The sequence below is a fragment of the Mytilus edulis genome, chromosome 10 (genome assembly GCF_963676685.1).
Source record: "Mytilus edulis chromosome 10, xbMytEdul2.2, whole genome shotgun sequence".
NCBI classification, from domain to species: Eukaryota; Metazoa; Mollusca; class Bivalvia; order Mytilida; family Mytilidae; genus Mytilus; species Mytilus edulis.
Window position 1 is genome coordinate 14,206,372 of NC_092353.1, and position 12,949 is coordinate 14,219,320.

The window sequence follows — 12,949 nt, forward strand, 5'->3', positions numbered from 1 at the left end:
TCTTTTTTACGAGTGGCCGTTCTGGTTATAACTATTTACAGAAAACATTGATTACGATTGTTGATGCTTTATTATTTTTAAGAACTTAGTTTCTTTTTCATGAGTGGTATATGTACCTTGCCACGTCCACTCCGTGCCTTTTTTAGATGTATTTCTGCTGTCTATTCATCGGGATCAGTTTTCAAAATATAAGGTTTGACATGCAATACAACAATATAAAGGTTTGACGGAAATACTAATATGTATTTCATATAAACATTTACAAAAATCATCTAAAATTCAAGATATCAATGTGAAATGTTGAAAAAATAACAAAACAAAATTGAGAACTTTATTCATTAGAATATATATATTCATAACAGATTATGGATAAACAAAAAGGAAACTGAAAATCAAATTAAAGTATTTGTTAATTGTTTGTTATCTTCAAATAATTCAAAGTTAAGATCATATATTACTAAGTTGTATAAATCCTTCGTCATAACTCTATTTTCGGATCTTCTTCGTAAAAACTATGAATGTTATGATGTAACGACACGGGCTGTACTCTTTTATAAAGCCACTCTAATGCAATATTATTATTTTTCTTTTTCAGCAATGGCGACACCTTGTCCCAGACTTCTTTGTGGTAACTATTCATCCAATCAACCTGCACACAAAATAAAATCGCATAGCAATTTTGATTATTATTTAATTAATTTTGCAGAAATACACTTGTTTTATTTTAGAATATGTTTACTTGTCTTATATATTTTTTGATAAAATGATGTAAGTTTAAATACGGATTAATAAATAAAGGCAACAGTAGTATACCGCTGTTCAAAACTCATTCATCGATAGAGAAAAAACAAATCCGGGTTACAAACTAAAACTGAGGGAAACGTATCAAATATAAGAGAACTACGACGCAACAGAGACACAACACCGAAATGTAACACACACAGAAACGAACTATGATGTAACAATGACCATTTTCCTGAAGGGCCTTTTATAAAGAAATGTGGGTTAAACCTGGTTTTGTTGCATGCCAAACCTTCCGCTTTAATGGGAGTGTTAATTATAACATTGAAATGACTATATTACACGACAGGGTTACAATAAATAAACAGATAAATGGGAGAAAATAATGGACAGATAAACAAACGAATTATAGCCATCAAAAGTTAACAGGTTAAAAAAAAAAAAATTATACGCCAGACTCGCGCTACGTCCACACAAAACTATATTCAAATGTAAAAGTTTGAAAGCCATAACAACTACAAAGTTAAAGATCGCCGAGGACCAAAAGTTCCAAAAAGATGTGAGGCCATAATAAGTATTTGTATTTCTGATGAAGTCGTAACGAGGCAAGTGAAACCGCTTTTCGGTCCAGTCCAATATTGTAAACATCTGCTAATATAGGATGTTCACTTCCGGTCGCAAATTGTTTACGCCTCACCTCATTTACGGTATAAAGGGTTCACAAATAAAAGTTTTTTATAGAATATATTTCAGAGAATTAGCGCGATTTCAAATTATCCAAGTAAAAATGAAATACTATTTTCAATACGAATAGAAATTTAGTTCTGTAAACTTCTAAATGTTGTTTATAGTGTGCATAAATCACTTACCTCAGATTGACTCATGATATCATAGTTAATCAGTTTTGGTTCATATGGGATAAAAGTGACAGTTTCAAACTCCAGAAAATGATGAGATGAGATATTGTACTACAAAAATACAAAATAAGGAACAAAGATCATTGATACCATGTCATCTTAATAATATGTCGAAATACCAAGAGTGACAAATTTTGAAATAAATCGAAAAAAAAAGGTAATTTATGTCCTTCTATATTTATGATCGGAGTTCGTTAAAAATGGTGTTCCGAAGTAGCAGCACTTGTAATCATGTGCATGATTATATCCTTTACGCCGTAAGTTAGTTATTTGGGGAAATGACAATTCTATTTTCAACTTGAAATGTCCTATCCTCGTTATCATGTTATTATAAACAGCAGTTTCCAACTTTGTCTTTTGAAAAACAATAAATAAACAAATAAGTATGAAGATTTATTAGACGTTTATTGCCTATTCCCCGCGTGTGATTCTGCAGTAGAATATGTTAAATCTGTCTAAAGGTAACGATGAAAGTATCGTATTGACTATGCAGTTGAGAGTGAACCTTTAAGAATATTGATGAAGACATTTCAGTAGAAGAAAATGTCACGAACAGTAACTAAACTTCAATTCCTCAGATGTATTGGTTACTTCTGTTTGGTAAGAATGCTTAAAGAAGCATTATAACATAGACATTTACCAGAGAAATGCATAAGTTTCTACAATATTGAATGACGAAAACATAACCGTACCTTCTGTTTACATTTCCGAACAATCATCACGTTCTCTATTCTTATCCCGAAATATCCTTCTTCATAATACCCTGGTTCTGAAATGAAATAATAACTAATTTTAACATCAACCATTTTATAGACTTCCAACTGATTATAAACTACTTTATGTCTTGTTCATATCATCAGGCTATTCTGGATATATAGATTCCTACACTGCAACAAGTGTATTACAATATTTATCCACTCGAGACAGTTAAATTTTATTATTTAAAGCGCAAGGCTTACCGAGCTTTTAAAATAATTAAAATTTAACTGTCAAGAGTGGAGAAATATCGTAATACACGAGTTATAGTGTCGGAATCTGTTTCTCTAATGATTTTTATCCTTCTTTTTCAAAGATTTTCAGAAACTTGTGTTCCTTATATGCGACGTCATCAGGCATTGCCGCCTATTATCATGGCGTCACAATAGGAAAATTCAAAAGAAAACAAAACATTTAGACGTCATAATAAAATTTCTACTAATTGTTTGCCGAGAACAGATTTTTCACTAGTGAGGAGAAATATTTTTCTCACACCGGTCAGGAAATGTGAAAATAGCACAAACATTAGAGAAATTTTTTATGCGTCAAGCTTAGTAATATTTACATTTTTTTGAATTGAGTCTGTTTTCGACGTAATGCTGTTGGTACATATTACTAACGAGTGATTTTGTTTATAGAATAAATATTTGCTTTATCTCAAAATTCAACGTCTAACAGTATATATGCATTTGCTATGTTAAGTTTAGCCTGAAGATAATCTTATATTGAAATCTCTATAAAAAAACGCTTCACTACTTTGAATTTGTACTATTCATTCAAGCAAATGAAAACATGACTTGAACATTAAGTTGTGCATATTAGACTAAATTGCAGTTATTGACTTTAATAAATTCTTCAGCATTGTTGAAATGTTGTATTCGAATATCTAATATTTGGATGCAGTACCATTATTTTGTTTTGTTAACGAAAATGAAATAGCCTTAAGTTGTAAAATAATTACTCATTTGAAATAAGACATGGTTTGAAATATGTTATTCTCATTACATATTCAATGCTCACACGTGCTTTATTAACTCTTTTAATCTAAAATTCACAAATTGCAGTATAATAATAGTAACAAGGAAAAATTTAACGGTCTCGAGTGAAACATATTCATTCCTTGTTACTATTATTATACTGCAATTTGTGAAATTTAGATTAAAAGAGTTAATAAAGCATGTGTGAGCATTACAAAATATGAAGTGTGCAATTTTAAGAAGAAATTTTAACATGCTCATTCACAAAGAGATAATCAACGAATTTGTGCTGGACTTCGTCTTGCTTAATCATAAGCTTTTCTGTAGTATATTGTAGACTGCTGTTAATGTATTCGTCGTTTTTTCATTTTATTATATGGTGTTGTTTCTTATAGACTAGTGCATTTTTAATTTGAGAAAAGTTGTGTATAAGAAGACTTCAAACATAAAAGGTAGTTTTACAGTGGTATCTTTATTTTCATTAGTGCTCCGATCATATTTCTTTTTGGTAAAATGGTTAAAACCATTTATTTTCACAGATCTATGTATTAGAAAAATATAACATGAGATGAACCAAACAAAATGTCAAGAAGTTCTTAATGATATACCGATATATTAACCTGTAGTAAAGCACATGTGTTCGTCTATGGGATAGTCAGCACTGTCTGGTAGACGTTCTAATTGATTGTCATCTACAATTTGAATTTATAATTGTCAGTGACTTATCAACCCTGAAAATATTTCGAATAAGAATAAAAAGAATACTTGTGGCTTTGCTTACCGTTATCACCACAGAATTTGCAAGAAAAGATACGTTTAAACAAATACGTTGTTCAGAAAAATGTTAAATATTTGAGAGCACTAAAATACAAAAGGGTCGTAGATGTTATGTTGCTTCGAAAAACTTATATTATTTTATAATAAACTTTAGGAAGTATCATTTGCAAAAATAAGCATTGTATATCAAGACGTATATCTAGCAAACCTCCTCCAAACAAACTTGCATCCAATTTAACATCGCTCATGTGAGTTTCTTCGATACATGAAATAGATGCTGGTCCTAATGAAAATATAGAAATATATGAGATAGCAAATTACAAAAAAAAGAAAAAATATGTTTTTTTTTTTTTAAATTGTACTACATAAATTTAACATCTTTTGATTAGAAAATGCAGATCAATATAGGAAAGGCAGATTAGAATTGTCCATTGTTGGGTTTCAATTGATATATCATAACATAATCAAAAGGTCTTTCGTTTTTTTTATTAATTAATATCAGTTTGTTTTCCGACTTATGAGTTTGACTAACCCTTTGGTATCCTCCTCCACTCCACATAATTAAAACTTTATATGTGCACTTTGTCTAATTTCATATCGCATATTCTTTCAACTGTGTCCCTATTGTGTTTAAGGTAGATGGGGTGTCTAAATTATAATCCATAGAATTTTTTAATAAATTGCCAAAATGTAGTTTATATTATGCTTTTTAAAAAAAAGTAATAAAAAGAATGGGTCACCAGGCTTATTTTCATGCTACAGGGTGTTCAAAATTGACAAATTTTGTATAGATTATGCATGGAAAACTCAATTTTCTGCAATAAAGCATAAACTACACCATAGAATTTTGAGATAACATATGAGAAGATAGCTTAAATAATATGCTTTCAGTTAAGAAAAAGAAAAAATGGGGTCACCGGACCCGTTTTCTTGCTACATAATAAAATAGTGAAATTCCTAACACATTATATTGTAAAAGTACCTTAATCTGAATTATCTGCCCTTGTATTTGAGTTGCCTCCCCTTATGTGGCAAAGTTGGAAAAATTTTGATCAAACAAAAGTTTTCTGTTTTTTGTAAAATACAACCATATAAATATGATAAAACATGTAATTTTCTATACAGAAGTGGAAGTTCTTACACATGAATTACCTACTACTCGAAAAATTTGCACATTCTATTAAAGATCTAGACCTTGTTTTCTGGTATTTCCAAATCCAAGATGGAGGAAGACACCCTATCTACCTTAAATCGAGATAAACTGTATTCAAATCTAAATTATTTCGTCAGAACAAAAACCTATTTAAAATAAGATGTTTACAATCATTTGAAAAATAATTCGGTTAACAATTTACTATATTAAAAATAATTATCTATACAAAAAGAATATTTACATTTTTTTTCATCTTTAAAGGGAATTATACGGCGTAGAATCTGGATGGTTATTTGGAAAAGTGCTAGAATGTGAAAGCTGTATTATTGCGCAGAAACGTGAAGGATTGATATTTGTCATTCATATAAAAGCAAACGTTCTATTTGAAGGGCTATTACTCTTCATTTATATAAATAATTCGTGCAATTCCTCATTTCATACTCCTTTCCTACACGTATTTAACACAAATACATTATTGTTATTTTTGTGGGTTTTTTTTCAACAATTTTTTAACAATTCATTTTAATTTGAAAATCGTTCTTTGTATAAGGGTAAGACATTAATATTTAATTTCAAAAATGTGAAGATCGACTTCTTCACGGACAGGAATCATTTGATAACAAATAAATCTAAAAGCACCGTTCAGTAAAGGAGTGTTAAGCTTAGTTTTATAACACAATTAAAAACTAAAAGTTACATTTAAAAATGTGTCAATTCCGATACCAAACAGCCTGTCTAATGTTGCTTTTGGATCAAAAATGCATTAACAACACTACAGATTAAACAAAATTACGATTAGATACTTTTCAAGTACGACACGATAAGGTTGTACATACGATACGATACATGTGCAGTGTACAGTGTACATTGTACCTGCGATTTGGTGATACGATACGATAATGTTATAAATAAAACGTGCTTCAGTGATAGTCCATTCAAAAGTCATTTAACATAAACCGTGAGAACCTAATACGAAAAACAAATGTCTGTTTACGCAACACATGCAACGACTTATGTCGACTTTACTTAAAAAAGTTGCAGTTAAAAAACTGAAATTTGGAGGATTTCATAAGAAACAATGACCAAATCAAAATTTGAAATAAACAAAATCAATATAGTTAAATTAGTTTCAAATAACACGATTAATTAAATGACTACTCCCCACGTCGTAGTTTGTTTGTTCCACAGCAACAAAGCGAACAGAGATTTACACATGAGAGAAATATTTTTATCACAATAAAATTTCTACAAGACTACAGTATTAGTATATGAGGAAAAAGCCTTTATTTAAGACAATTCATATTCATTACCTAAAACAAATGTTTTAACTTTACTTAAACGACTGTGAATTTTTATATTTCATACATTCAATATTGCATTTGTTGGTGTCTATCAAACAAGTGATCGAATTAGATTTCTTCGTACACTATAATTAACGTTTCACTCTTAACCCAATAATATCTCTACATGATAACTGTTAAAAAAATAATTATCAAAGGTACCAGGATTATAATTTTAAAAACAAAACATTCATGACAGTTCGCTACCTTCTACTACAGCTCCATTATGAGATATACCATGACCTGTTTCATGCATATAGTCAACGCCTACTTCCCACAAGGGTTCACGTGATACTGCGTCTATTGCTCTCCCTACAACAACAAAATATCAGAGTTGCATAGCAAGTCACAATAAAGCTACAATAACATTTAGCAAATGCTATCAATCCCCAACAAATGTCACTCAATACACGTAAAATAAGAAGAACTAAGAAAAAAAGTGCTTCAAAGATAAAAGAAAATATAAGGAAACAAACTTCATAAAAATTGAGAATGGAAATGACAAATGTGTCAAAGAGACAATAACCCGACCATAGAGCAGACAACAGCTGAAAGCCACCAATAAATCTTCAATGCAGCGAGAAACTCCCGCACCCGGAGGCGTCCTTCAGCTGACCCGAAACAAATATGTATACTAGTTCAGTGATAATGGACGTCATAATAAACTCTGAATTATACATAGAAACTAATATTAAAAATCATACAAAACTAACATAGGCCAGAGGCTCCTGACTTGGGACAGGCGCAAAATTGCGGCGGGGCTAAACATGTTTTTTGACATCTCAACCCTCCCCCTAGACCTCTAGCTAATGTAGAAAAAACAAACGCACCATAATACGCACAGTAAAACTCAGTTTAAGAGAAGTCTGATGTCAGAATATGAAACAAAAGAAAATAAACAAAATGACAATAATAACCATAAATAACAACAGACAACTAGCAGTTACTGACATGCCAGCTCCAGACCTTAATTAAACTGATTGAAAGATCATGTCAATATTTAAGCCAAAATATGCAATCGATAATGACCTGACAACAGTATCCTAATTATATCCATTCTTTCCAAGTCTGCTTATAGATTTTGTTATCTTTTGAGTTGAATACTGATATGTTTGTGCTTTGTAAAGAATATAACCGTAAAGATTGGATTTGAAATACCTGAACGTATAAGATGTCTGCATGTTGAGTTATATTTATGAATGACTTCCGTATGCCGATGATAACATTTAGTAAATGTTTTGACTAGTTTGTGATATCTTAAACCCTGGTGTAATAAATTTTCAGTAATACAAAAATTTATCTCGCTAAAATCTAATACGTTGTTACATACACGAGCGAATCGTACAAGTTGAGATATATAAACACCATAAGTTGGTGACAAGGGAACGTCACCATCTAAAAATGGATAATTAACGATAGGAAATGAAAATCATTTCTTTTATAATATTTTTTTTTGTATTAAGCTTTCCCTTAATAATATAGATATAAAGATCGAGGAAAGGGCAGTGCTCATTGTTAGTATAAGCAGTATTAAAAGAAGGTTCAACAGGGAAAATGTCGTTAGTGTGCATATTGAGCGCCAATATATCATCCAAATATCTAAAAGTATTGTTAAAATTTTTGTATCAAATGTTGTTTCGATGGGTCTTTGCTGATTTTAGTCATGAATTGTAACTCATAGCAATACAAAAACAGGTTTGCAATAGGTGGTTCACAGTAAGTTCCCATTGGAATTTAAAAAACTTGACGATATACGGAATCTCGAAAGCGAACAAAAATGTAATCAAGTAAAAATGCAAGCGTAGACATAGTATCAAATCATGTCGAATTAACATAGTTCTTTTGCTTGTTGCTACTAAAAATTACCTAAAAGAGTTTGAACATATATATTCGTATTCTGACTTTTTAAACGCCCACTTAATTAGGTGTGTACTTTTTTTCTTAATACGAATATAAGGCAAAGTGGTACATGTATATAGGGTAGAAAAATCAAAAGTTTGAACAGATTCAAAATCACCAATATATGCATGCAATTTATCAAGTACTTCCAACGAGTTTTTGACACTCCAAAAGTAATTAATTCCACTATTTTATTTGAAGACCCTCACGGAAATGGGACCATAAGTGTATTCGCAATAACTGCAATCACATGACATAGGTGTATTTTCACTGATATTTACATCCTTATACACTTCAATCAATCTTGGCTATAATTAAACACATATTTCCGGGTAGATTTCTTGTAAATATAACAAATAAGAAGAAGTTCAGTATTATCATAATATCAAGGAATTTGTTTTTTAACAGAATGTCGTTAAAAATACTTGCAATATTTACAAAATCAAAAACCTTTATTGACATACTTTATTTCAATAAAATGTTTTTTATGCTCTTCAGTGCGATCAATTGTGGGAAAGAGTTGAGAATAACAATATGCCATCATAATTTGAACGATTACATACTTAGGACTGCAATATGAAATTGTGTTGCAATCCTCAAAATTGTATTTAAACGAAGTTGAAGAGCATAGAGATCCCAAACAAGAACAGAGCTTGGTTAACAGATAATGTCTGCCGTTGATTTTTGACATAGAAATTATGTTCATAATATTTTTACGGGAAACAAACTTTTCTTCAACTCTTACGAGGAGTGGTTGTTATCTGATGTTATTTGAATTTTAATGTTACAAACATCAGTAAGTTAAAGACCTGAAAACTAAAAAGGAAAATGATGTGCGTTAATAAAAACTTTCCAACGTGTATGACAAACAATGCTTTCTGACAAAGTTCTTTAATCAATCTGTTAACAATGTTTTTTTGTATAACAGTATTTCACTTATCATGAGAGATTATAGCGATTATTTCATCTTAAATTACATAAATGATGGTCACATACATTTTTTTTTAATTTTTCGAGTTTTTCATTATAAACATCAGAACCGGTAGACCTTCATTCAATAAATTTCAATGAATAAGTAGTCCAATTTTTCCTTGATAATCTCAATGTATCTCTGCGAAGTATAAGGTGAATTGTATTGTACAACTCCACCAGATCGCTGTTATTTTGTTTTAATATTTCCATGAAGATCGGATGTCTTCATTTACATTAGCTGTATAACAATCTATTTATGAAAAATATTCTTTTCCAAAGGATGAAGATAACATTATGCTGGGTAATTTTCAGTTTCGTGTAGTTACCTGTTTGTCCTATCGGAAACTTCAAATTTGATAGGTTGATATGAGCCATCAGAACCCTTGTATACATTTCCTACAAATGAAATAGTTATATTATTTTCGTAGCTTATATTCTGAATGATGCATGTATTCTCAAATGAACAAATACTATAACATTCCAATCATTGATTTATTTGTTATGCAAAAAAATAATTTATGTTGTCAAATACTTTTTAATGACTTTCTAGTTTGCGTCTTTTAAGTAAATACCTTTTCGTGTTCAGTAGCATTCCCATAGTGAAAGGTTCTTGTAAGATCACTTGTTCCATCTCTAAAAACAACAACACACGTACAATTTAAATAACAATTTGCTAATCGGTAAATGTATCGACAGACAACATACTTAAGAATGGTCAACTTGAATTCACAGATATTGGATAGTACAACAAGATAACCAACACTCGATGATTCTCCTGACAGAAAAAAAAGTATAGTTAGCAACACTCAGTCCAGATAGCATGCATGAAAAAAGGCGATGTATGTATTTTACAAGTCGGGGAAAATGCTCACAAATTGTTATTCGTCAATGTGTGTGTGCTGACTAAGTTTGAAGTCTTTCTGTAAAATAGTTCTTGTGTAAAGTGTGACGAAATATTTAAGTTCAACCATTATATTAAAATCAAAGAATCGACCAACAAACAATAAACGTATGAAATATTGCGCATTACAACTCTTTTTTGTCAAACTGTCATAAAAAATAAAGTTAAAGTACTTGAGAAAGTGTAACTGAACTATTTGTTCAGCTAAAGTAAAAATTAAATTAAAATTAAAATGCAGTACTGCTTCTTAGATTTTCGGTTTTTTGTTTACTAATTGTTTGAACAAGAAAAACAAAATGGCAATCAATTTAGAAAGCGGTGTCAAAAGCTGTCACAAGAGTGTAGCTAAGGTTGCAATATCTGCTGGGTGAATACTTCCCACCAGCAAAATAAATAAAATCAAATACACAATCTTAACAGCTTTCAAAAACACTTGTGAAATTGTCCAGCTTCAACAGATTGGTGATGTATATCAAAAATCTATTACGTTTCCTGCAAAATAATTTTTACGGAATAGGCAACAGAGAAGAACTTATTTTGCAGCAATGCATCTGGGAAAAATTATTAAAGTCATGTTATGGGGTCCAATATGGAACATTCCATTTAAGATGCCGATTTCGATTCGACATGGCTGCATAGTTTTTTCCGCACTGACGAATAAAAAAATCCAATGGGACTTCTTCGTACATGTAGCAGTTTTTTGTTCTTCTGCGTGTCTTTTATTTATGTTACTTATATTTTCACCATTCTACTTGGATTTGGTTTTCAAGCGTTCCTGCAAAGAAACCGTTTATTTTCTTAACGTTTTTGATCGGAGCGTCACTAATGAGTCTTATGTAGAGAAAACGCGCGTCTGGCTTATAACATTATAAGCCTGGCACCTTCGATAACTATTAACGTGTTGCACCGTGTAAAGTGGTGTAATTTGGATGAATAACAAATGATTAAGAATTCATATTTATAATTGAAAGAATGCAAATATCAATATAAAGACAAAATGTATCCTATTTTTTGTATTACTTTAATTTCAGAAAATTAAAAGCTTGTAGAAAACAACACTTACAGATATTGTCCGCCGCTATCTTGATTGAATATTTCTGTTGTTGTTATATCATGATCTGTTTCCGCGGAAGGATGATAACGAAAATCGGCACCTCTGTGTCCGCTTCCAGATAAAGTGTTAAAACTTTGGTCTCTGTATAGACTGAGTGATCGACTTGAATTATAATTTTATTCACAAATTAATAAACTTCGAACATTTGGATATCTTTAGAAAAAATGTTAATGACACACTAAAATGTACCATGTCTTCCCTCATAATATTTTCCTTTTTATAACAAAACCGAATTGTTTTTTTTTTTCATTTGGTATAAACAACTGAACTATGATATTGAGTTACTTGAATCTCTTGGACGCCACGTTGTTAACCCGACAATGATGCATACTACTGGATTAATATGCGATGACTAACTTGGTTAAACATTAATGACTTTCAATAACACGATGTGTTATCAAAAACATTTGTTTAACTCAATAATATTCTATTTTGGTTCGCATCCGTATCTTTTCATACCGTATATGCACTAAACATTCAATCATTTATGTAAAGCTGTTTGTTAACGGCATCAGAATAAGTTGATCATAAACGTGGTATGGCTGTTCTGATTTTATCTTGGTAGTATTTCTGGTCTTAAATAAAAGTTATTTTGAACTATGGTTGAGTCGGTATCGTTGGTGTAAAATATTGGTTTCCATTTGTACCATTTGCCTAGGAGTCTAACAAAATTTCTTTTCGTGAAATTATGTATTATTAAATCTTTAAATATAAAGTTAAGAAATTGCCCTCCAAAATTATGCATTTAGTCGATGTTGGTTGTTGCGTTAGGCCAATTTGGATTATTTTGCTATCAAACGTTCTATATTGTTTTGTTTGCTTTCATTTTTATCACGAACAAACCTAATAAAGGTTTTTACTGTATAGTTGAAGTTTTAATATCATGAATGAAATGTCAACATTGGATGTTTAATTTGATGTCTATAATGAATAAGGGCAACAGTAGTATACCGCTGTTCAAACTCATAAATCCATGGACAAAAAACTAAATCGGGGTAACAAACTAAAACTGAGGGAAGCGCATTAAATATAAGAGGAGAACAAATGAGTTATTTGTACTATTAGATAATTATGCATTCTTTGCATTATGTTACCCTTTTAACGAATATAATGCAAAATCATAACACTATTGAGATTTATTTAATAAAAAATATAAAATAGAAGTAAACAAATGTTATTCAATCAGTGGCTTAGTTTGCCATGTTGATGAAACTGGGCAGTGGGAAATTTTTTTGAAGGAAATCCAAAGTATTTTACAATATAAATGGTTTCAATTTGGAAAATACAAATAATGGAGCTCAAGAAGAAAAACGATTATAAAAACATAGAATTCTAAGAATAGGTCAAACACTTTGGCGTTTTAATTAATTCATCCACAAATTGCAAGTAAAATTAAACAGTA

The 12,949-nt window shown here is 30.5% G+C and overlaps 1 protein-coding gene across 1 annotated transcript in view; it reads right to left on the minus strand.

Annotated features, from left to right (window-relative positions):
• Positions 1-319: 319 nt before the first annotated feature.
• Positions 320-12,949, minus strand: part of LOC139493450 (xaa-Pro aminopeptidase ApepP-like) — a 47,280-nt gene continuing 34,650 nt past the window's right edge. Inside the window, exons 15-23 of the mRNA XM_071281858.1 lie at positions 11,497-11,649; positions 10,105-10,165; positions 9,859-9,928; positions 6,869-6,973; positions 4,377-4,451; positions 4,012-4,083; positions 2,351-2,427; positions 1,611-1,709; positions 320-649 (exon numbers count right to left, since the gene is read on the minus strand). Of these exons, the coding sequence (XP_071137959.1) occupies positions 479-649; positions 1,611-1,709; positions 2,351-2,427; positions 4,012-4,083; positions 4,377-4,451; positions 6,869-6,973; positions 9,859-9,928; positions 10,105-10,165; positions 11,497-11,649 (883 nt within the window). The 3' untranslated portion in view covers positions 320-478. The remainder of the gene's footprint in view (positions 650-1,610; positions 1,710-2,350; positions 2,428-4,011; positions 4,084-4,376; positions 4,452-6,868; positions 6,974-9,858; positions 9,929-10,104; positions 10,166-11,496; positions 11,650-12,949) is intronic.